This window comes from Semicossyphus pulcher, unplaced genomic scaffold (assembly GCF_022749685.1).
Source record: "Semicossyphus pulcher isolate SPU_LCO1_2020_fin unplaced genomic scaffold, fSemPul1.0.p SCAF_9, whole genome shotgun sequence".
Taxonomy (NCBI): Eukaryota; Metazoa; Chordata; class Actinopteri; order Labriformes; family Labridae; genus Semicossyphus; species Semicossyphus pulcher.
The window spans coordinates 6,449,785-6,476,731 of NW_027211770.1; the positions used below are offsets into that span (position 1 = coordinate 6,449,785).

General features: G+C 40.6%; 1 protein-coding gene across 1 annotated transcript in view; it reads right to left on the reverse strand.

Moving 5' to 3' along the window:
• The window catches only part of zfpm2a (zinc finger protein, FOG family member 2a), a 114,288-nt gene that overhangs the window by 26,856 nt on the left and 60,485 nt on the right, over nt 1-26,947 (reverse strand). Inside the window, exon 5 of the mRNA XM_069656208.1 lies at nt 16,257-16,368. Within this exon, the coding sequence (XP_069512309.1) occupies nt 16,257-16,368 (112 nt within the window). The remainder of the gene's footprint in view (nt 1-16,256; nt 16,369-26,947) is intronic.

Below are 26,947 nucleotides of genomic sequence, written 5' to 3' on the forward strand. Positions count from 1 at the left end.
CATTTTTGCTCAGAAGGACAAAAGTTAATTTTTGTTAATACTTAGCATATTTCATGCTGCTGTAATGTGAGTGTTATAATGTGAAATCTCCATTAGCCAAAGATGGGCGCTGCAATGGATACAGTATGCCAATTTTCTTGTTCTGGAAAAAATAATTTTGTAGGGATTTAAAGCCCATGTAATATTCATATTTTCTGTTTCACGGCACAATAGCCAGTGACAAACTTAAGTGATTATACATAGCCAGAGTCAAAGTCTAGGCCCATTTTCTATTATACTTTAATAAATCAACAGAGAGAGAGAGAGAGAGAGAGAGAGAGAGAGAGAGAGAGAGAGAGCAGGGTGCACAAATATTCTGTCACCAATAAGCAGTTTCCTGAGCCAAATATGTTTGATGAGATTTGAAAAAAGATGGGATAAGAAATATTTAATAGAGGATTCATTTACATGAAATTACAGGGAGAGCTATAGCATCATGCATCTTCATGCATCAGTTTCTTGCATCTGCAGTTTGAAGTCCTGAGCAACCAAACTTGAATTAACTCAACCAATAACCAACCATTATTCAGTCCAAATGCATTTCTGAGGCCAGGTGAACTCAGACAGGAGGGAAACGGGGGCACTGTGTAATTATTTGGCACTTACAATGTCCTACACTTCAGATTTGTGAGGATGGTGAGCAGAAAATCTGTTTACTATGGAGCCGAGTTCCTCACTCTCGTCTTTGTGGAGGAAGCCTTTGAATAATTCATAGTGAGAGCCAAAGGCATATGCAATGGAAAAGTGTTGGAGAATATCGCACCAAAGATGGCATCCACCATTATGTGCGCTCTTCCTAGTGTGCCCACAGACCTAACATAATGTAATTGGATAAAAGTCAGATGCTGCATATTGAGAAGCTACATAAGCCAGCGATATTCTTCAGAATCTCTGAGATGTGCTAATTGACTCAATAGCAGCTCAAGAAAAAATGATTGCATGGCTTATTGTCTTCATATATTTATCTCTAACAACTCATTACTTTTGTGTGCAGTTACAAGAAATAAGTGGAATAAATTTACTTGCTACAACTTGTGTTCAAAAAGCATGACCTCTCCCAAATAGAACAGGGGTGAAAAAACAGTCTTAAATTAGAATATCATTATTCAGATTTGGTCCAGCGGAGATGTTTTTGTTGTCATTTTACTTCTGTTGACAACTTGTCTCATCAGCATGTTACTGAGTGAAACACTATGACATGTGTTTTACATATCAAAACTGCCAAGCCTTTCATTTAAAGAGGCTTCATCTTCACTGACAACATTTTTATTGACAGGTAAAGCCCCGGAGATTAGACATGGTGGTCTAATTAGTCTCTCTCTCTGCTGACGTATTTACACACTCAAAGGCCCTGAAAGAAAAGTGATCCAGACAAAGCTAACGAGTCACGGAGGAAATATTCAAATCCTTTACTTGAGTAAAAGTACCAAAACAACACTGGAAAACTCAAAAGGATGAACGCAAATGTAATTAAGTATATATACGCAAGTATTATTCAGAAAATCAATGCAGAGAAATAGCATGTGTGTGTATATAATTATTATATTATTATTATAACTATACTGTACAGAAGAAATTACTTCTGGACTTGGCTGAAGTGGAGCAGATCATTACCATTAAAGGAGAAACTTGGTGTAGACACTAATATTTGAAATTGGCGCCATAGCTGTGGAGAAAGTTGTACAAACGGCTCGTGGTTTCGCCCATTCTACATTCCTACAACACCCAGCATGCACTGCGCCCCTCCCTCTGAAAGGAACTGCCTAGTGAGAGACGCTGGAGTGAAATACTACCATTTTTGCTGCAGGCAATGGGTCAAGCAGTACAGAATCCGAAATACGATAATGTAATATACCGGTGGATCGTCCAAAAAAAACTTCTGGACTTCAGTCTACATTTCAAACATTACAATTATGAACGAGACATGACTCAGTTATAAATGTGGAATGTCGGGGAGGGAAAACAGGAGAGCAGGCAGCGTCTCAGGGAACCTCATGGAAGTGTAGTCTAGCGAGCTCCCTGGCCTCTGCCAGATGACGCGTTTTATGTAGTCTGGCGGAGGTTTTCCAGAGCCTATTGGAGAAGCGGATAACGTCCTCCAAAGGCACAGAGCGAAATTGCATCTTTTTCCTACCATAATGGCATTAGCTCCCCATAATAGCATGATAGGACTGAGGTTGAAAATCGGCGAACTGTTCCTTTAGGTGTTAATCTGCTGGTTAATTCCTTAATGAACCCACTTATTGTCTGGTTTGTTATTTTTTCACAGAACATTACCAGAACTGGAGTCATGGTATCCTGAGCTCAAAATGACCCCTACAAATGTCTTGTTTTTTTCCAAATCACAATCAAGACCTCAAAAGGATTAAGTTTATTATCATCAACCTCGAGGCAAAGCCACAAATCTTCACCTCTGAGATGCTAAACATTTTACATTAAATATTATTTAAATTATTAATCAGTAATCAAAACTTATAGATTTGATAACTGGCTAATCAACTGATTCCACTAATTGTTTAAGCTCAAAATGTGTACATTAATATAAATTCTTAATTCTTCTATTGGTAAAGTAACTATAGTGTAAGTGTAGTGGAGGAAAAAATACATTATTTCCCTGAAATTCAGTAAGGTTAAAGAATAAGATGTCATGAAAGCGAAATACAACAATAAAGTACAAGTACCTTAAATGTGTGCTTGAGTACAGTACTTGAGTAAATGGTCTTGGTCACATTCCATAGTTGAAGCCAGCAATCTTAAGAGGAAGAGGGGACAATGATTTATGCGGTGGCCATCTAACTGTAGAAAGGACTCAGTGGGTAAGCTTGCTTAATTCCTGACATGAAATATTACCTGCAGCACTCGACAGAGCAGACCTGCTTGGATGGTAGGAAAAGATAGCATCCATCCTTATAGTATAAGAAACAAACAAACAAACAAAAGCTCCAAGACCTCTGACCCGACAATGGAGGTACAACTGATAAGTAAGTACCAATTTCTCCCTCTTCTCCCACTGCCCTCTCTTTTCTTTGAATAGCATTTCTCTGCATTTGGCCCCAGTTTCACCTTGCTAGGCCTGTGCCCTTCTATTAAAGGTTGTAATGGCTGCCAACTCTCCTCAGGCCTTCTTTTAATATTTGTCACTAATGAAAGAAAGAAGGAGAAGCAGGGAGATGATAAATCTTACTTTTGCCAGCTAAGGGCTTCCATTTCCCAAACAGAAGAAAATCCCGTCCAGACACTGCTGTGCGTATTAGGAAGCTGTGGCTTTAAGCCTTGTCCGCAATGATCAAACCAGGATTTATAAAGCATCATAACTCCGACAACATCCAGCAGCTTATTAATTTTATATATTTCTGTCCATTCCCTGATATTCCCAGCCTTGACAGTCACTCAAGATAAGCCAAAAGCGTTCTGACAGGATGGAGTGTGTATATATTTTTCACTGTTCTGCCGCTCCCTTCCAGTTGAATAGGTTTAGTAGAAACCTTGAGACTGCTGTGGAGTGATTTGTCTCTGGTTTTTGTCTTCACGTGCAACCTTCCCATTTGTAAGGGCCCTTAAATCAGACTTGTAGCAGCTAAGCCATGAGAACAGGACGGTGAAAAGACAGAAGAGGGGGGGAGAGAGGAAGGTTTGTGTGTATGTATAGGTTGCATATGTCTCAATGTATGTTTATGCACAGAGAGAAAGAGGCAGATGGAGGGGGAGAGAAGGGGGTGATTGGCTAGACCAGAGTATCACACGTGGTTGAATTTTAATCAAAACACTCACTAATCACCATTTACAGGCCGTCTATATAAAGGGCTGTTCTCTGATATGAGAGGCCAACATGCTGATAGGGTTTAATTTAACTAGAGTCTAGGTCGGAGGCCTATTTAATGTGGCCCACAGGAAAACTGAGCAAGGAGAGAGGAAGGGAGAAAGAAATAGTTCTTTATGCAATGATCACAGAAGTTCACATCAATAAAGCCCCAACCTATTACCAGAAACACTTCATGAAATGGGAGGGACTCTCTGTGAACACAGACTTCTCCTTAGCATAACGACAAGCTATGCAGAAGCAATTGAGAATCCTTACAGGCTGTTTTAGGATAGCTCACGTGACCATTTGGGGGTGGGGTGGGGTGTAGACCATAGCTCAGTCTGTAGAGATTTGGCTAGGAAACCGGCAAGTCCCGATACGGACCAAGCATGGAATTGGGGCTGGTAGCTGGAGAGGTGCCAGTTCCTTTCCTGGGCACTATCGAGGTGTCCTTGAGCAAGGCACCAAATCCCCCTGCTTGGGGCGCATTCTTTGCTATCTCCTGAGACCCCACTAACTCTCTCAATATCTATCTCCTCTATCTCCCTCTGATGCTGCTCTTTGATTTTTTTTTTGCACAGCGCAACTTCTTCCATCATCACTCCTCCTTCAGCTGCGTTCACTCTTTCCACAACCCCAACCAAGTTGACTGGCCACAGCGACTATCACACCCAGCAGTGTTTGACTAAGAAGCAAGTATGCAATAGCCAGCCACAGCCACAGTGACTGAAGCACCCAGTGGTGAGGAGGGAGGCAGTATGTAATCTCTAGGAGCTGTTGATACAGGGAAACACACAGGGTTTGGGTCAAAAGGATTAAAATGGTGGAGGTGCTGGTTGTAAGAAGGAGAGGGGCTGTGAAATAGTGGCGGGAGCAGCAGGTGAGCCACCCCATAAGAGAGAGGAGTGGTGAGATTACAGGGAAAATGGTGCAAAGGGGATTCCTGCGAGGAGAGGGGATGAAGTGACTCCACAAATGGCATGGGAACATAGCATTAGTAGCTACTATTAAACAGTATGCAGGCTTAGAGAGCTCAGGGCATCAGGATAGGAGGTCATGTTCTCTGTGCTGGTCAGGTGATGTTTGGTTTCGATAGGTGACAGGTGTAAGGAAAACATGCTAAATGACTATAGCCCCTTTCACACATGCACAAGCCCAGGGAAATATGCATGCACCTGAAAATGATCAGCAATGGTCAGCAGCACTACATTTAATTACAAGCTAGGCAGTAGCTATGAACACATACATAAAGGTTACAAATGTTATTCTTTAGTGGCCTGACATGCTGTTTTTGAGCTTTTGGGATCGTTTTTGCTTTCTCGTGAGGAAGTAGGTATTTAGTTAAAAGAAGTTCTTATGGACAGACTTTTATTTTGTGGGATAAGACGACAAGTAATACAAGTCGCTAAACTCGTCCTCTTGGGTGTCCATCTTCTAGTTCAAATATTGTCAAAACCAAAATTGCAATTTAAAGATGTAATCTGGAAGATTTTCATTTAAATAAATGTCTGTTAAGTCATCTATTGCTGAATGAGGTAACACAATGGCGATTGAGCCTATGGCACACTGATGAAAGCCCGAGCATTATTATGGACTGGGTGTCTGTGGCAACATTCGCGGTAAAAAATCCCAAGCGGCGCCCAGTTAGTGATGCGTTTTCCATCACCCAGCAGTGGTTGGTCTGCCAGAGACGGTAGGCGGAGCTAAGCAGCTGCTTTTCCGGTGTTGCGAGTAAACAGTAATCTCCTGTGGCTGAACAAACAAAGAAAAAATCAATGACTGCAGTTAAAACTTCAACAATAAGCAAAAAATCCAAAGAAAATGAAACAAATTTGACGCTCAGAAGAAGGAAAGTGACCGTCAGGTAGGACAATCAGATTTACAACCGTTACAAAGGGAGCCAACTGTAGAAGGTTATCTGGGACGTATGCGCCCGCAAGTGCCTTTTATCGCCATTAGGTGCCGCCAAATAGAACGAAACTGAGAACTTCGAGACTGTAACTTTAAAGCACCAAAATGGTACTCCAAAAACCAATGGGTTATGCAATGGTGGCTATGATGACTTCTTAATTACAGTCTTTGGGACTACTTATCACTCTGTGACTGTGACTGTCAAATATTTAAAATGCCAGAAAAATAAAATCTCAAACAAAAGAAGCCAACTCTGCTCGGTAATATCAGCAAGGATGTCCGTCTGAGGTTTTCACTGAGCCCTTCATGCCTATGCACATCTCACATGGTTTGGATAAAGTTCCCTTAACAAAACACATCAATGACCTCTCTGTAGAAGAGGGAGAGATATGAGCCTGAAACCTCACTCGCGCAGACCCAAATACTGTAACAACGACTTTCATTTCACAGTCGGTGAGGTAAAAAAATCTTACATCATTTTTTCAACCCAGCTCTGATTCCAGTTACATTTCACATTGAACAGACTCGTGTTTCCAGCAGTCTAACCCTCCTCTAGTATGCTGGCTAGTGGAGCGATGACAGATTGGTTTCCACTCACTGCACTGGGGAACACAATGGAGTGGCTCTGACAGAGTTAAGAGAAACAAAGCCCCCCACCCCCCGAAATATCTCCTTTTCTATACTCATGCACTCACACTTCTCTCTTCCATTCTATCTTCTTTCCATTCCCTCCTCTTTTTCCGTTTTCTCTCTCTCTCTTCCCAGGGGCTTAGAGAATGGATGGCCTTGTCTGACATGGACGACACTGATGTCTAGTCCGCTACACAACTGTACCTACAGCACGGCTGTCTGCTCCCTTACTGCTCTGTCCACTCTCTCTCACATACAGACAGTAAGCACATACGAGGAACAGGGGCACCCATCTCTGTCATCCAGTCCCGACAGGCAGAGGTCAGTAGAGCTCAGGCACTATGGATGGATGTAGGGTTTAGCTCATAAGCAGCTAATATTGCTGTCATGCTAAGAGACATATTGAGGTTTTTACAACCCCAAAAATGTAAAACAATGTTGTTACTTCACTAAAATCGGAACAAGATGTTTTGGTACTTAAATGACAAAACAGATAATCTGTGATGCCTCTAAAAAGTTCTGATGTGCACGTCCAATACAAAGCAGATTTAGTTGCCTGAACTTAACTAAATCACCTGTGTTTGAGCCGGTGGATCAGAATGTGGTTCGCATTAGATAATTCCAATATGGATGAGCTACTAGGAAGATTGTCAGACAAGAATGTACATCAGTCCCCCTGCCATAATTGGTGAATCCTATATGTTGTCAGGTAAAAAGTCATGCCATAGTTTTTGAGTAAGTTTCACAAGCACAGCATTTAGTCTGTTTTAATCGAACTCTGGTGCGGTTCAACCCCTGGGGTGGGTTGGTTGGGCATTTGTGAAGACCGCTTGGAGAGGGGGCCTAGTGCGCTTCGATTGCGGTTAGAACATAAACGGACTTCAAGCAGGACCTATTAAAGGAAGCAAACCAAAAAACAGTGCATTGTTGGTTGTTAACGGTTGCTTACACTTGCAGAGACAGACAGCAAGATGAGTAGAGGACAGGCGTGGGGGAGCGACGAGGAAATAGAAATATGGGCTGACCAAACAATTTCACAAGTGCTTGTGGAAACGCACAAGAACACACAACATTGTAACAATTTGGTCTTTGATTCGGATCAAACAAACAGACTTTATGTGTGAAAGCACCCTAAGGCACCAGACTTGAAAGCATGTGTCTAGAGTTTTTCTCTGTTATAATTAATAATTGCCATTTTGCAAACCCCAACCATCACGTTCGCTAACCTTCACCAAGTGTTTTCCTTGCCTACCCTTAACCATACCATGGCCTTAACCAAATATTTTAATTAACTCTTACCATACCATAACCCTATTTTGTTTAATTCATCCAACTTTTTCTCTCACAACACCTATTTCAGTAGCTTACCTTGGGGTATCTGTGGGCCAGTGTTTTGTTCACCCAAAGCTGTTTCAAATAGTTTTCATGTTCAGTGTTCTTATCCAACAAATTAGCTAAAAACAAACTTGATTGCAGCTTTTTGATGTTTTCACCATGCTTCTAGAAGAATTATTGAAAAGTTAGTCCAATTTCCAATTGACCGATGTTAAAGGTAATTGTTTAACCCACCTCATGCATCCACGTCCTTAGGCATTTGACTTTAAGATTAGTAGAACAGCTAAGATCACTTGATCAGACAGAATGATAAAACAGAGTATTACAGATAAGGTACTAATAGTAAATGTGGCTTGCAGTTGTGATCCCCCGTGCACTGCAATAAGTAAAGAAAAACTGTGATATTGCACTGACACAGTGATCTGAAGACTATGGGGCTATGTGCTTTTTCCTTGCAGGTGAATGTACAATCAATAAAATAGATTAGCTGCAAAGGTATGTATAAAGGTTATCACCGAATTCTCCTGCATGAACACTGGCGACCCCGCAAACAATTTTGTAATGTGTCGAGCTATTTCTGCAGGGAAAATCTGATTAAGTTTTGCCCAACCAAAAAAATTGATTTGCAGAGGTATCCATTATCAAAGCAGAAATAGGTCCTGCTCCACCAGACTCTATAAGGCTTGAATTGAATTGCTGTAACTGTATTATCTAAGCAAGCAGTATCATCTGAACAGTCAGTGTATTATGTTTTGCTTTCAAGGATGCATCTATGTTTTTCTTCCACTGTCATGTTCTGTTTTTGCTTCCTTTCCCAGTATGATCATCACCTCTCCCTTAGCGCACCAGAGTTTCACCTAGACTCAGTTTCACTAGTTTAGTTCCACTCACTGCAGTCCTGTGTCAACCCTCAGAGAGACTTTAACCGTGGGGTTTTTCATCACACTGACTGGCGATCTAAACACCCCTCCACCCCAGTGATTCCTCTATCTCTTTCCTTCCATCTCTCTTGCTCACTTTCTTTGACACACACACACACACACACACACACACACACACACACACACACACACACACACACACACACACACACACACACAAGCGCAAGCAAAAACACTGTGACCCCCTTCAAGCCTGATAAAAAGGCACCAACTCCCCCCCTCCCAAAAAGCTGTGTGGAGGGGCAGAGAGGCCCCTCTCTCCAGCTTTTGTCTCTGATTATCCCTGCACACCAACACACACATACACACACACACACACACACACACACACACACACTTCTTAACTTGCTCTCCAGAATGTTGTGCGTGTTATGTGTGTGTGTGTGTGTGTGTGTGTCTGTGTGTGGGTGGGGGGGGGGGTCTCTGACCAATGGCATCCAACAGCAGAGCTTTATCCTGAAGCACACTGACAATGCTTTTCACACCTTCTTAACACAGCAGAGATGGGGTTGGTGGGCTGCATCATACCCAGTCCTAAAAGCAGGCTAAGGGCTTTTAGAAGACACAGAATAGACTCTTTAATTACTGACCCAAGATCCAAAGGTAGAATAAAAAACCTGGCCTGTGCTTATTTTCATAAACACAGAACTTTTCATTGAACATAAAACGGTCATTGATCATGCCATTTAGGGAGGGAAGTTAAGGGATATACATGTCCCCCCATTTGCATTGAACACATTCAGTACTGACAATATATTCTCTAAATATTAATAAGCAAGTACTCAAAATCCACTTAGCACCAATACATTCAATGCATATCACTCTCATATCTTTCTTATACAGTCCAAATGCGGCAAAGGCACTTATGATGAGTGAAAACAAACAAATAAAAAAAGACTCACACTTGTAGTATTTTATGCAAACGTGACTATATCTGTTTTCTCTTCATGATCAATACCAAAACATTCCCCATCATTGATTATACAATTAGAAAGAAGTGGAATCTGTGACACATTCACATGTAAAATCATTAACCAATGTACTCAGCAGTGTGTGAGATGAGGGAAGAAGCTTTCTCTTCACTCACTGTTTTTTTTTTTAAAAACCTGGTGCTTAAAGCAAGCTCAGAGTAGTCCAGGTACTTCACTCAGATGATTATAATGCCACGAGGGTGCAATACATCACTCTTATTAGCCACACTGGAACACAATGGTATCATAATTAATGGTCGCAGCAGGATTGAACACTGCCCTGACATGGAAAAGTGGGCCTACTTAAGCTCTACAAGGCATTTAAATATGCATAGTGAATGGCACAACCCAAACCCTCTTGCTCTGAGGACAAGCCCACGCTCATTAGCCTGACACCTTCTGTGGCATTGATACAAGGACAGCCGGCTATTCTCACACACACAACACACATCACAAGCACATTCTCAAAAATGTGCATACAGACCACAGCTATAAAATTCAAAGTTGCATGGTGATATATGAAAAGAAATATTGTCCCTCATCAGTGCCCATCACCTCTTTTACATTTTTGCTTGTATTGTTGTTATTGTCTTAAGGCTTAGTCTGCACTGAATGCAGATGGACATATATGTGTCAGCAACCATTATGCAAATTTGCAGTAATGGCGGTTGGTCTGTGTGTGTTTGCAGTGAATGAGGGTGCTGTGACAGAGTGTGGTGTCTGCTCGTGCTATACTGTCTAGCACAGGGAAACTGCTTGCGTGGTGGGAGAACAATGCACATAAAAGGCTGCCGGAGGAAGCGTCTGGAGCTGATGTCTTTTACATGCCTCAGAATGCAGCAGCAGCAAAGTGTGTGTGTGTGTGTGTATCTGCATGTCGTATATATGCTTAAGAGTGAGACAAAGAAAAAAAATAGAAGGAAAAAACACCGTCTTGAATATGTTTGTAGACAGGAGAAAATAAAGTGTGTTCCCGTCTTAATCATGCATTCTGAAATGTGTGTGTTTGTATGCACATGAAAGCCTGTGCTTCTAAATATATGTGTGGGATGGTCTTCTGAGATTGCAGTTTGATTTGGATTTTGCTGTCCTTAACCCACCACACACTCCTCCTCTCCTCACCATAAAGCCAGCTTTACAACTTATTCTCAATTGCTTATGTCGAAGCTTCAGCTACAAGACATGTTACTAGACAGCTGCCAAATGCCAAAACCAGCCGCTCCTCTCCACCCGGCTCATTCCAGCCTGACCGTACCGAGTTATCGCTTGGCTCAGTGCAATCAATTATTGTTGCAGTGGAATCATTAATAATTTCCTAATGAAAACGATTCTGTTGATCTGTTGTCTTTTAATTAAACATAATTAGTCGCCTGCTCGGAGCTGTCGTAGGAACTCCTTTAGGGTACAATTTTGTTTTAATACACTGATAATGAAATTTTTACATTGTGTCAGTTGTTTAGTTATTATTCAGTCACACTATTTCGCTATGTTCCCAGATAACAGATAATAACCCTTGCACCTCCTATTTGCTAAAGTTGTTTTAAAAGATGAGGGTTGAAATGAACAATTACATTTTGAACTGTAAGAGTCCTCCTCCCAATGCGGCATCCTGCCAGGAAGCAGAGCGGGCGACAGTGCATTTTTTTTTTGCTTTCATTTGTGATGGAATACATTACCTCACAGGGCTTTTTTAAAGTACACTGCAGGTTTTATTTTAAAACGCTGTTGAATAGATACTACATCTGTCCAGGCAGGTCATGCTAGTTCATCTTATGCCTTAGAGGTCTACAGCTCCGGAGCAAAGGGAAGAGCAAATGAAGGCATGAAGAAGGATCTGATTGTGAGGACTTAGAGAATATGAAATATTACAAAGACACAGCGAGCTGGCTAATTCGGCACTGTTCGGGCTTATGTAAAACGGCCTAGTTACATTGGTCAATTTCTGCATGAACAATGGGCTAAGTTGCTCTGGAGACTTATTGGACATGCTGTATCTGAATGTGGTCTGCCTTAAGAGGCTTACAGTTGAAAAGTTTAGGTGACCTCTGAATAATGCCACATAATGTAGTCACATTGGATGTGTATAGTTTCAATGGGCTCAGATATCAGGTAACAATGGGGTAAGCACAATGAAGGCTCACACTAAAAATGAATGAAGTCATATACTTAAGACCTAAATATGATGCTTATTAATTTTACACCCAGAGCTGGCTGCATTTGATTTCAGCTAATGTACACAGAATAGTTTTTTAAAGATAACTTTAAAATTCAGCATGAATTAAAACATGATGAAATATAATAAATATAGACATTTGGCACCACAGTAAGAGTCAAAGCAATATAATGTTGGTTTTCTTTATTTATGCCATTTAAAAAAGAAGAAGAAATATTGCCCATGTAGCCAAAGGTGGATAAGTTTTTCTTGTGTGACAAAGGGCCCAATTGTTTTTCAAATAAAAAAAAAACTACATAATTCATAACTGCACTGGATGGCTAGTTTCTTTATCACAATTTATAGTAGTTAAGTAGTTTATCTTTCAGTGCCACTCCATTCTGCTGCTGTATTACTACATGTATCAATCGACTGCTGTATGTAGTATCCAAGAAATGCAAAATGTACTCCTGTTTGAGTAACATTAGCTTAAAAAAAAAACATATTCAACTGGGAGATGTTAGAAGAAAAGAATAGGAAAAATAAAATTATTTTCAATGTTAAATGTCTACTACTGTACAGCTGTATTGTTTATAATTCTGTTGTTTATCAGCACAGGAAGTTCTGCACTTGTTTCTTTCTCTCTCTCTCTCGCTCTCTGTCTGGGTCCCTGTCTATCACTCTCTCTCTCTCTCCCTCTCTCTCTCTCTCTCTCTCTCTCTCTCTCTCACTCTCCCCCTCTCCTCTCGGTCTCGAGCGTTACTGTAACATATAATTACTCTGCAGACTTGCTGCCTGTTTCTTTAACTTCAGCAGTTCAAAGAAACTGTCGGAGTGTGGAGGAGAGCATTGTGGGAGTTCCAGGTGGATTTCTCGATAATGAGTTAGCGCAGTAGTAAAGTTGAGAGTTTTAGTAATGGCTGGCTGCTAAGGCTCTTCCTGTGAGTTTAATGTAAAACAAACAGGGCCATACTGACAGCCTGGGAAAAACAGATATTGCAGTTCTCCACTTACACTTTAGGGCTCCCCCTGCCCCTAATTTTAAAAACAGAAATGTATAAATAATTTATATTTATGAAATGTCAGCGTGAATTCTAACTTCAGATATTTAAATGCCTCAAACATCCCTCATAGTCTTTGACTTCAAGTTCTTTAAATGATTAAATTGTTCCTAATGTTGATATAAAAAAGAATACAGATAATTAGGGAGTACATCGTTTTTCTGGCAACAACAATTGTAGGGTCCCATAAATAGGCAAAAAGCTATGTTTGACACTACAGGGTTGTATTGGTTCTGATGACCAGAGGCGGCCTGCGGGGGACCTGAATTCCCTGCTGCTTACACACTCCACTACGTGTATTATACACGACACAGTGCTGGAAAATAACTCTCAGATTAATCATTTTGCTGAATCTTGTCCATTCTCCCTCTTTGCATATTTCCCAACTTCCTGTTCAAGTTTTGGGACACGGCACGAGCATTTGTACAAAATGTAATGCAGAAATTATTGGACAGAACACCCAACAGTAAGCTACAGCCACTCAAACCAATCACCAGGCCTTACTTAGAGATACTCCCCCATAGATTCACACTGGCAAGGATCCAAAGTGAACTGCTACTATCTTTGCATGCAGCCATAAAAAGCCGAGACCACTGAAACGTGAGCCAAAACATATTTTGCAGGCATACTGTGTATTGAGATATTCACTCTTTTCCATAAGTAACGCATCTCAGGGAGCAATGAAGCAGCCTACAGAGGAGAAAAAGCACAGGGGTAAGGATATAAACAATCTGGACCCCAGCTTTCCGAGGTGGGAAGAAAGTTCCTGTTGGACTCTTTTTCCTTTAGTTGATCCACTCCAGTGTCGACATGATAAACACAATTCCAGCACTGCTTCAAAACTGAAGCGAAAAAAAGGCAAAATTCAAAAATGAATTTGACAAAGATTTGACATTGTCTGCACGCAATTTCAATGTCACCTCCAGAGGGTGCCCACTCTTGCAGATTGGAATGTTTAAAAGAAGGAGATGAAGAAGAATGACTTGTAAAAATCGAGTCACAGCGCAGACGCAAGAGTCAAGCAGCATCAAACACTTCACCACTTTCTGAACTTACTCCTGGACCATCTTAAAAAAAAAAGTCGCCAAGAGCAAGATGTGGAACAATTTTGGAAAGAGAGCTGAGTAAAACGGACACCCAACCAATTTATCCAAAGCTTTGTGGTAAAGTTGCTACAAAGCTGTTCAACTGAAGTATGGAATTACACAGTTTGATTGATTTTTTTGTAGTCATTACTTGTAGTATCATAGTAGTTGTTATATATATACACATATATATAAAAATATATACTCACCAGCCACCTCATTAGGTATACCTGTACAATCTAATGCAATTCAATACAACAGCACTGCCATGGATTCTGCTTTTATGAAGTTTCCTTTTTGTTAACTTTTGTTTTGTTGAGAGTCGGAAGTGTGTAAATTCAGTTATGTTTATTACTGAGGCCACAGTTAAAGGTGCTGTTGTACTGAACTAAATTAGATTGAGATCTGTCTCAAATTTTTTGTTCTCCCTATTTACATACATGAGGAGGCCAGAGTATTAGAAACACCTCTGAATGTAAGCTGAGTACAGCCCCACCACCAATTACGACCTTGACTCTGAAATATCATTGAATGAACACCTCTGTGACGGCTTAGAAAAAAGCCTGTACATTACAGGCAACATAAAAGCAAATCGAGCTGGTCTATTGGATTACATTAGATTTTTCAGGTGTAATGAAGTGGCTGGTAAGTGTATATACGTATTGTTGTATTTATTTAAAATTCTAATTCTATTCTAAAAAAAGTATAAAAAGTATAAAACTATACTAAAATGAACAATGCTGGTGTTTTTATTGTGATGTATAGTGACGTCTCAGACACAGCAAAAATGAGGTGACAAGAAGTATTTAACTTCCACTCCGAGATTTAAATTAATTCAACATCGACTCTGTTATCGTTTATCATCAGTTGGCAAGCGTGTGAAGAATCGTGTGGAGGATTTACTGTAATGAACTTTCACAGTACAACATAAAACGACTCTCACAAGGGGCTGCTGGAGATGTAATTGTGTTTAATTTAATAAGGTCAAACTGGAGGCGACAGACAAAGGATCTGTCAGTGATACACAGCTGAGGTGGGGATGCAGCTTTTGCTGTTTGTGATGCTATCTGGAGGACACTTGTATGAAGAGTGGCACAGGAAATTCTCCAGACAAAAAAGTGAAAAATCCTGTTATTGGCCCTTGTCTTGTTTTATACAGCCAGTCTCCCAGCAAAAAGATTAGAAGATTTTAAAGAAGTGCATAATCTTCTTTAACAGCTTATCAAAACTTTAATGATTTGGTGATAAAGAGCACAAAGTTAAGTAGCCGGTTAAGAGGATAACTCCCGAGTGCAGTCTAGTGATTAGTAGATGAGAATTGGGAGACTGGAAATCCGGGTTGCAAATCCCACTCTCGCCACTTATTCACTTTGAGAGGGAAGAAGCTCCATTTCAGCTTTGGGGGTATTGTCACGGGGTAATCATTTTTGAAAAGTGATAAATAGAGCCCTTTTCCTTCACCCTTTGGAATCCAAAACACATCTTTATTTATGTATTTATTTTTGCTCTGTCTCTTTGGTTAAAACCTGTCAAGACCCAATTATAGCTGCAGAAGCCATGTGCTTTCATGAGAAATGACACCACAGACTGAAGTGTCAGGGCTGTATACAGTTCAAGCATCGTCTACAATCTGCAACAAAGCAGGCTCTCTCCAGATCTTACAGATCTGCTCTAATGACAGCTTTCCGGACAATTCAGCAGATTGAGGAGTTTACTTTATGACAGTGGGTCATTTGGGTTTTTGTGCTTTTAGGGCCGAGGCAGAGTAAACAACATGCAGATACGTAGTTTTTCTTTCAACATATTTACATAAATCCATATCTGGTAGGGCTTGTATGAAATATTCTGATTTATGAAAGATATACAGCTCACCCTTTGCTGAATTAGCAAGAGAACAAATGAAGCAAAATGGCAAACCCATCTTCACTTATCTCACTGAGATAGGGATTCACTTAGTATAAAAGAGAAAAAGGGTGCATTAATTACCTTCTGAAATCTAAAGACCATTAACTTTGTGTGTCAAGTGATGTTTCTCAGTTCCTAATCAGAGTTTTAGTGATATAAATTACTCTTTGGAGTAAAACGGATATGGTGTGGGAGTGTGTATGCATGTGTTCTTGTGCGTGCTCGTAGCTCTGTACACGCAATTATTTGTGTGTGTTTTGACTTTGAGAGGCAAGGGGAGCCAGAAAGAGAGGTGAAAAAGACAGACAGGGAAAAAGAGGCAGGAGTGGAGGGGCTGGAGGATTGTCAGTGTCTTTGCGGCGGTGCTGTGGCGTGGTGTGTTGCGGTGCGGAGAGATAACAGGATGCCGGCGCTGCTTGCTTACCTTTGCTGTACACCACACAGTTGTTTTTGTTGTCTTCCGCACCCTGCCAAGTCACATCCAGCAGCCACCTGGGGCCCGCGCTCAGCACCACCGGGACCGTGCTCTTCGTCTTCTGGACGGGGACAGATAACAAACACTAATCATTTGCTTATTTTGGTGATTAAAGAAACATTAATAACCACTGAGTTTTGGTCCCCTGCTGCTATGAATGGCCATTAACAGACAATTTAAAAAACTATACAGCATGCAACTCAAGTATCCCCGAATCCATTTTTTTTTACAGAAGATTTTAGAGTCAGGGCTTTTAGTGCACTTGCATGTGTGTATGGTGGCCAACAGACAAAGGCTGCCCCGCAGTTGAAGTGGTGAAAAATGTGTACAGGAGCCTGCATTTCATTAAAAGTGGGAGTAATCATCCAGGATTGTGACCAATGATTAAGCATCAGATCTCTTGGATTAACTAGAACATCTTAGGTGTCTGGGAATTATGAAAAAAGAAAGAAAGAAAAAAATGCCGGTGACTTTCAGAGAGAGGGAAGCGAGTGTTCAGCGTTGAACTTTGGGCATTGTGCCTCGCTATCGCCAGGATCTCACTATTTCCTGAAACAAGCAGGAAAGAATTTAAAGAATCAGTATCCATTTCAAAGGGCAACTGAGGTTAAAGTTGTTATAATATGAAAATTATTCTCGATGTGTAAGGTCATTTTTCTTCTTGGTCAGAGGTCTAACATGGAATTTTATTTCTCGTAAAGAAAAAAATAAAACAGGGAGGTTTAGTACGATGTCCACCATAATAGATTCATACGATGTAGTGTAACCGGATTTTCTCACTCGCTTATCCTCATATCAATAACTGTATTATTCTGTTTGATTTTGCTTAGCATCCTACAAAATGGTGTGTTGGTGTAGTTGTGTTTGTGTTGGGGGGTGGTGGCAACATCTCAGGCAGTTGGGTACAGTATTACTCAAAGGCAAATGTCAGTTTTTCAGGGCCATTACTTTTGAACCCTGGGGCCCTCCTTTATTAGGATGTTACAGAAATAGTTTAGCAAAGAGAAAATGGGTAAGGGCGCAATCTCGACACTTCATTTCTTTTTCCATCTGAGGCAGGCAGCGACAGAACACTGTCCATCTGCCTAATGCAACAGAAAAATACTAGTCCCTCTCGTGCTTTTCACTTATTTCTCCCCCGCAAAAGGCAACAACCTTCAAGGATAAATGCAAATGTCACTTGAGCATGTTAAAGGTCTGAATTGGCACAGATATGCACAAGAGATGAGCACTGTGCTCCGGCAGTGCGCCTGCATGCTCCCCCCTCCTCTTTGTCCTCCTCCTCATCCACCTGCCTATTTCTCTTTCCATGAACTCTATCTAGTGTGAGGCTGGAGGACAAACTGATTTTTTTAAGAGAGCATTATTTTCAAAAAGCAAATACAACTCCGTTAGGTATTTGTTAGGATTATGTCTGCAAATTGTAATATATACATATACTTTCAAACTGATCAAACACAGACAGTAAATTGTGGCTGTTGATAGTCTTATTCCGTCTCCTGGCATCTTCTTATCCCATCCTGGCAGAAGATGAGAGAGAGAGGACCTCTGTAATTTAAGTCATCCTCGATTTCACATTTCAAATTAGCCTCACAAAAAAGTCTTCTATCAGGCTAACCTGAAAATCTCACACCCCTGTCAAAAGAGCAGAGCAGACCGACCGATTGTTGCTAGGACAACTATCTAAAATGGGAATCAGATTAACCCTTTCTTAGATCTCCAGACTGGAGCCATCTCTTATTCAACAGAGTGAGGCCTCTGCGGTCCCTCTGAGCCTTTGGGAATTCATGATATTCCAGCTGCTCTTAATGTAGCCAAGAGGGAAAAAAGCTGCATTAACTGGACATCTTCCCACTGTTAGAAATGATGATACAATTTGTTCGAAATCAGAATGTTTTCTTTAGTTACTAATGAGACAGAAACTAGTAAAATTCTAACTCTGGGTTATATGAATTATTTGTATGGCATTCTAAATGAGTTGTATTTTCTTTGCTCCTTTTTGTTGGAAACCCAGCCCCAAAAACAGATGACAGTTTCTCACTGCAGATGAACATAATACATCTATTGTGACTATAGCGGCCCATGTACTGTGTAAGCATGCTGCACGTATCAGCCGTCACAAAGACAAAGAAAGGCAGAAGAGCAACCGCACACATTATACTTTGGATTAAGACCTAGTGGTGTCACTGCAGGAAGGTGCGCCTGCAAATGCAAATGAAAACATTTATACCTCCGGATCAGTTGGCCTAAGTGGGTGAGGTCAGAAGAAATGCAGATTGACAGGCTGAAAAATTAGATTTCCCCAGAGCGAGTGAGCACGAGACGAACTGTCTTTAGAGAAACAAAGTCCTCTTCTACCTGACAATCACACAACCAGTGGATCTGACATAAGGGAGCTTTTTCCTGAGTTTGTAAAATATGCAAACCACTATTGGATAGTTTATTATGTCAGTAAAATGTGTGTGTATGCATTAATGTATACAAGCGGCTGTTCTCAACTTAATCCATATTTCAATGTCACCTTTATGATGAAAATGTAAAAACAAACAAAAAAAAAAGGGGGGAAAAACAAAATGATTTATTTTTATATCACATGTTTGCTGCAGTTATTTTAAATATATAGTCACAGTGTTACATATCAGTTTACAGACATCATCCCTGTCAGAGCTTGTAGAAGCCCCTCTGGCCTTCCTGTCTGTGTACTGTGTTATGGTTTATCCACCCTCTGCTTTCACTCCAGTGGTTTCAATACTCTCCTGGTATTTTTTTTCTCTGAGCTCTGTTACCGTTCCTCGTGTAAGAGATACAGTGACCAAAACAGTGTAGTCAGCGAGGAAGTGATTACAAACTGATGCTCCAAATTCGCTATAAAATGAAAATCAATATTTCCACAAGTTGCTGCAACATAAAAGATAACCTTCATTGATTTTTCTAGACTTAGGCCTCTGTGATAAAATCTAATATAAATTTTCAGCCACACGGATTTGGATCAGAGCGGAGCAGGGGCTGAACGATAAGTTCCGTGCACATCTCTCAGAGTTGGATTTTTTTCCCTCCCCTTTTCCTCTTCCAAGGCAGGGCTGTGCTATTTATAATTGGCCCTGTGTGAGCAAAAGCTTCTATCAGGAATCTGTTCTAATTTTTATTACTGAGAAGCTAAAGCCTGTTCCAGATAATTTGGAAATTTCAGGGGAATTGTGATAGAGCTGATGGCACAGCCGGACTGACTCCAGAAAGGAGCTAACCTGTAATAGCCTCTGTGGCTGCGCTGATTAAATGTTGCCATAGATGAAAGACCTGCCATCACCGCAATAAATTAACCAATCACACAAATCCCAAGTCGCTACTAATCCCTCCTTGATACCATGATCCTCTGATCAGCTGAAGGAGGTGAAGAAGAAAGTGGCTTGTGACACTCAGCCTTCCTCTAACTCCCTGCTTTCCTGTGTAAACAACAAGCTAATGATATCACGGCTGACCATTTCACCACTACTGGCTACTCTTAACCCGCTTCATGGTCAGGCCAGGTGAAATCGATACAAACCTTGGTGGGAATGATCATCTCATCTTTTTTTTTTTTTTTCCAACAAGGTCACTAACTGGCACTGTATCCGTCTTGATCCTACAGCTGCGGGATTTAGACAACTGAGAGATCAAAACCACTCCGTCTGAATATAGCAAGACATTCATTGGCTTTGTACATCACGCTTTCAACACCCACTCAGTATGAAGTAGTGCCATTTTGAAACAAAAACACCAGTCAAAATATCTGCAAACTGCTTTTGAATGTTGCATGTTTTTCTATTTTACCCCCCAAAAAATACCACTTTCAACAAATGTTTTTTTTTCTCCAAGGGAATTATTGTTTAAACATTGACTTTTCCTTCCTGACATTACTTGTACCGTGTACTGAATTATTTTAAACTACTATGTCCTTTTCAGACGATTCTAGCAGTATAAATATAACACAAAACAAGCTTATATATGTCAGGTTTATATGTTCTCTGTTTCTAACATGGGAGTGAGGATAAAGGATTTGTACCTGTTTTACCAGTCAGTTTACAGCAGACAGCACACTCACACCTTTGATAACGTCCTTTGCAATTAGTTGTTCACTGCGATGAAACAAATTGCATGTGGTCAACTGGAAATTTCATTAAGGGAGATTTTCCTCTAGCCCTCGTTATCACTCGGTGTATTAATATTTTCTTAGCCTCAAGGATGGATGGGTTGCAAGGGTCTTTTTTGTCGAACAAAAATGGCCAGAGCCAACCTCTAAGTCTGTGTTCTGCCTCCTCTATGCATGCTTGGAAAAAGAGCAGCTATATGCTTAGTATGCTGAATATTTTTCATTGCACCCTGAAATAAGATTCTCAGTCAACATCCTACACAAAGTGGGAAATACCCTCATTTCTCCCGCCTGCTTTGTGTCATTTTCTCCTCTTCTAAATGGCTAAGGTTACATCTGCTGAAATTAGAAGATACCTACATACCACTTTTGTTCCTTTTTCTTCCCCCTCGCTCCTCTCTCTAAGGCTATAGCCTCTTCTATTGGGAGACTAAATAACAGAAATATGCAGGAATTGCACACTAATTCCTTTTAGAGATAGATCTTGGCTGGTGCCCTGTCATAAATCAGAGAATTTCGATATGAAATGAGGCAAGCTGCTCTAATCATTTCTGCATTTCAAATTGGATCACTGGCTCAATCGCTTGGCTTTTAAACTGCTTGCCTAAGAGCAAATGTGAGGTGGGAGATAATTCAGCTGAAATCTCTGCCTGCTCTGTGCAGCAGTTAGTTTACTGCTTGAGTGCAAGAGAATGCTTTTTTCTTCCCTTAGCCCATCTTTCTCTTTTCAACTTTGTTAAATTGACTTTTCATTTTAAAATCGATTAAATTGAGAGTCACTGCTGTTCCCGGAATCTTTAAAGGGACACCCATCACTGTGCGCATGTGCCTTTATTTAACAGCTGCTATCATGGCGGCGCTATGGGGAATAAATATTTTCTCATTTAAATCACCTTTTATCCTGCTGACTGGACTGTAAACATCAAAGTTCATGTGCTGCATTAGCTATTACTTATATCACTCAATTGAAATGCTCACAGTGGCTGTATTTATATTGACTATGGTCGGCTTTGCATGATTACGGTACGTTTCCTTTCTTGTAAAAGACATAACTTCATAATAAGGCAGATAAGTGATTGGCTGCTCTGGGTGTTGATTAAGAGCAATACTTTATTAACGAACAGCATATATAGAAATTTTATTGTGATTTTGTTTTCCTACCTTATTTTTTATTTCTTTTATACTAAATCTGCTGCTTTTTAAATCGGGGAGAAGAAGAGAGAAGAATGGAGATTCAGAAGAAGGAAACACTCTATCCATCCTCCATTTTTGGAGACCTTCAGGCACATTGAGGTTCTCCAACTCTAAAGCTGAACAGTTTAGTGTAAGCTGTACCTGCCCTGAAGACAAGAAACCCCTTTTACACCCCTGTCCCTTTTCCTTTCCTCCTCTTTCTTTTGCTATTATTTTTCTCTCATATTCTTTGGTATACACTCCTTACATTTCTCTCCTTTTCATTCCCTTCATGCCTTTGAATTTCCTTCCCTGCTCCTTTTCTCCTCTTCTCTCCCATATCAATTGTCTTTCTTCTAATATTTTTATATCACCTATACTCACTCTTGATTAAGTCAAAACCTCCTCTTATTCACTTCCTTTCCTTTCCCAGCCCTTCAGCATCATACAACAATGTCCCCCACTTTCTTTGTAATGTATAATGTTTCATTAAACTTCAAAGTTGTGTGTACTTCCATAACTTTGGATGATGCGTATGTCCTGAAAATTATTTGAAGTTGTAAACAAGAGAAGGCTGAATTTGTAATGCATGTGCTCCAGGACTTAATCATGTCTAGGAGGTAGAGTTCACATAGACACACATGTACTTCTTGTGTTAAGCTTTGGTCAGGGGACAGAACAGCCCAGTCGCTTCACTACTCACTGTTTGAATTACAGGAAATTTCCCATTTGAATTCAATTGGGAAGGACTTGTTTGATCTTTTGCATGTAAGTTAGGGCTGAGTCCCCGAGCAGCATGAAGCTGTGTGAGGGAACATAATAGGGAACCTGGAGCCAGTAATGTTCACCTGTATGGATATTACCATGGCCCCTGGGGGTCAAGGTGGCAGGTGGCATATTCTCTGGACAGATCCACTCATTCCCTGTCAGGAATAAACATGCGGATGGGGGATTTCTTCAAAAGGAAGAAAGGGAACTCCAGAGTCAATCAGTCAATGGGGTCACAACAAATCTCTGCTTTCATAACCACACACAGAGAACAAGGATCAGTCAGAGGCAGTAAATAAAGACAAACAATAAAATAGTAGGCATGATGCCTGAATAAAGCCCCTGACTTTAGATAAACCTCTGTGCCCCCCTTTAGGTATTGAATTTTAATATTCTTTTGAACTCCGCTCTCTTTTCGCTGGAGTTATACATTTTATGATGTATTAGAATAGCATATGTCCTTTACGTGATGTGGGAGACTCTCTCAGTCTCCGCATCAAATCTCACCTCCTGATTCAAAACTGAGCTGCAGCCACGTCTCAGCATTCAAAATAATATTTACAATAAAAATAGAGCCAGAACAAATTCAGCAATCATGAGTGAGATTTTGAAAGAGCGAGAATGTGAACATGAAATGCACAGCAAATGCAACTTTATTTTAATGGTGAGCAGCCTGAACGAAGGTATCTGTGATTAGCATACCACCTGATCATCTACAGTTTGCTGCAGTAGTTTGATCCATGGGTGCACTTCAGAGAAATGGGGTCTTACTAAATCCCACGTAAAAGACCAACAATATTTACACCAAGTATAGTAAATAAGATAAAGATGGTGAACTTGCCCCTCACTAAATGCATTAGACTTGAACTCTCTTATCAGAGTCTCAGCACACGGACTGTTAAAAGATGGGTTTCTGGGCTGGAAATGGTCTTTGTTACCCAATTAGTTTGCTGACGACCCCATGGTATAATATTCCTGCTTTGAGAGCCTCAAATACATCCATCTAATGAGGCGCTGCTGGACCACCAGGGAGCGTATGGACACTGTCCAGACCTTCATCTCCTCCAGCACCTATCAGCTTTCTTATCTTCAATGCTAACCTTTTTTTGTCAGAAGACTTTAATTTTTCTGCTTGGTTGTTCATCCATCCAGAGTCATTTTGACAGGGCTTTGTCTAAGGTAGGCCCCGGGCCAACTAGGCTGAGCATCAGAGGGCTAAGGCCAGGACGAGGGACTGCGAGGACTTATCAAGGTCTACCAGCAGGGGTTTGCCTCCCTGTAGGGAGGTTGTCCTTCTTTCTCCGAAGGAGGTGAAGCAAGCAAAGCCTCTGTGCTTCTCCACTTCCTTTGCCAATGCCACCAAAATAGACAGAGGAAGGAAAATGCTGATTTTCTAAGAGTTACAATGACAATGTACAAAGCTTCTGGTTGTAAACAAAATATGTGATTTTGGAAATATTCTGAAGTATAATTTCCTAATTTTCAAGCCATACATGGATGACTCCAGCTTCATTTCCTTTGACTTCCTGGGATTATAAGGACATAAACTTTATAAATACAAAGGCAGCTGATATAGAGACTGGTCACAACGTACAGCTACCGTCACTCACTGTCTGCAGGAATGCCAAGAGGACTATCAAGGGCTTGAAAATGGAAACAACCGAGGATTATCCTCACCACTTCTCAAGGAAGTTGTTTCAACACATCACAAGAGCAGCTACGACAGTGACAGATGGAAAAGCAGCTGGCACTTCTCAACTTTGCTACATTTTTCTATTTTTACCTCTTCTTCTTGTTCATCCTGCACTTTTGGTGCAATAGAGGTCTATGGTTTATTTGTGTTTGATAATCATTCATTTGGGAAGACCTATTGTGTAATTATGTACTTATTAGCAGCGCTATCATCGTCCGTCCGATTCTGTCGAGACGAAACCAAGGTTTGCTTATTTGATTGTAAGGCATATTGAAGCCAAAGAACCATCTCCCCAAATCTGCTGCAAGCTGTCATTCAAATTCATTCAACTATCACTAAAGCATGCAGCCATTACAGTGAGCACAAAGCAAATCAGTGAGTCCTGCTAATTGTGGAGGTGATAGTGTATGACTTGTTAAACTGTTTTGCTATCTGAAATAAAACAGTTGTTAAGGAATGTTAATTTTTGTCTCAAGCTGTGTATGTGTGTGTACGACGTACAGAAAACATATGCATGCATACACTTCATCTCTTCAAAATGACAATTTGCTACCATGACTGTGTGTGTCTGTGTCTCTGATGTTGCACTCGCAGACAGCAAACACCCAGGGAGTTGTGAGGGCTACAGGGACACTGTGGTGTGAAGTGTGGCCCCCCAGGACCTGGTGCCTCGCTGGGCCTTCAGCCACCACAAGTCCTCTGCTGCTGCTGAGTGATAAATGATGGGCATATGGTTGCAAGAAGACAGATGCATGTCTATGTATTTCAGTAAAATGGCAACATCTTCTGCATCTCTGAAGATGGAGCCATGTCTTTAAGAAGATATTAGCAATGTTATGTTACTGAAATCTGCAGAACATACATCTAATTTAGCTCTACTGTACCCGCTGCAGAAAAAGTTCACAGAATATATCATTACTGAATAAAAGCATTTTTAGCACGTAATCTGAAGTGAATAATAAATATAGTGACCGGAAATGAACATGGATAATGGATGATACTGCTGAATCGATGCATCAGTAATATTTTACTCTAATTAAACGGAGTAGAAGTATAAAAAAGCATTAACTTGATGAAAGCAAAAGACTAAAAGGGGAGTGAAAAAAAATCAACTCATGTTCAATTTGTTTCTGTTTGGAGGAAATATAGAAAGAAAGCTATGAACATTGTGATATGAGGATCTCAGAGAAATATGGTCTTAATTTGGGAGAAAAAAACCTTCATCCCCAACCATAGTTTTCCTTTTATAGCACCATTTGTTAGTAATTATAACAACAGAATAATGCATTCATAGATAGGCATTAAATAGTCCTTCAGACAGTCTGATGATTGTAACAACCTCTGGACCAAAAACTGCTGTGAATTTTGTAATCGTGTTTAAATCTTGCTGCTGTATCTGTGGTATGTCAGCGAGCACAAAGCAAATCAGTTAGCCTTGCTCTGCTTATCAGGGGACCTGCAATATCAGTTTGGGTATTTGTGTTGTGATGTAAGGACAGCAAAATGTCAGGTTCACTTGTAGATCAAGTCAACCGTGCATTATTTCTCAAACTGTGCAGCTTGGCTGTGACCATTATAGCTCTGACTACCACGCTGACATGCTTCACCACTAATACGTGGAGCTGCAATTAGTTTAAGCCCTGAATAGGGAAACTTTGGTAAGTAGAGGTTTGGGGAATAAATGTAAATAGCGATAAAAACAAAAACAAAAGTTCTGAGTTATATTTGCCACAGGCTGCAATCCATTCTCCATCTGAATTACAAACAGACACCAAATTCATGTGGATCAGTGTTAAAAGGCCCAGCTCTAAAGGCCACTTTAATAGAATTTGCTTGGATGATTCCTGCATTAAATATAAGAACATGAAAACCATTGATAATGCCATAGATAAATATATGGATGGCATTGAGCAAGGGAAAGCATGCCAGATAATTACCATTTTACTCATCTGAAGAGACCCCAGCCCTGATATTGGTTCAAACCCAAGAAATAATTGATGCATGCAATCACAAATTGGTTCTCCGCCTAAAATTTGGGCCCATTATTTCATTAGATGAAGCCACATTCTTTGTGCCAAAATTATTTGTGTGTCCAACTCAGAAATTCAAATCCTGTTAGTCCTGATAAAGTCTGCTGTTTTCAGACCCAATCCCAGACAGTGTAACTTACAGATAGAAGGCACAGGCCACCTTAAAATGCAAACATACACACATCAAAATGTTTGGACTTCAAATTGTTGATTTTTTTTACTTGAATGGTTTGTTTGTTTATGTGCATTCATATTCTGGGATGTGTGTTCGTGTGTGTGTCATTTAACAGCTATGCTACACAGAGGTCCTATCCTGGGGTGCCTTCTTGCATATGTAATTGGATGTTACCGTAAATAATTGCCTGGGCATGTGCCAGTGTGATGATGGCGATGATTTCTGTGTGTGTGTGTGTGTGTGTGTTTGTGTGTCAGCCCATGTGTGAATGTATGTGTGTAGAACATGTGTGTATCATCCTCTGTGTGAGTTTGTATGTGTGTGTGTGTGTGTGTGTGTGTGTGTGTGTGAGCGCGAGCGCATCTGCCCCATCCGTACTCCACTCTCAAGTCCCACTGATTCTCCTTTCCAGCCATGTTGAATCCTCTTTTCCTTATCAGGCGAGCCCAGGCCTGCATCAGGCTCTCCTTGCTATGACAGAGGCTACAACAATAGGCCTGCGATACCGCTGCTTAGCGCTGCGTTTCGGAGGGGAAACCTGCCACGGGCGCAGATTAACTACAACACACACACACACAAAATAGATTGCAGCCTCCAAAACAAAACATTTTTCAGAATGCCTCCTCTTGATTAATGAAGCAGTGACAAGAAGAAAAATATAATTTCTGAAAC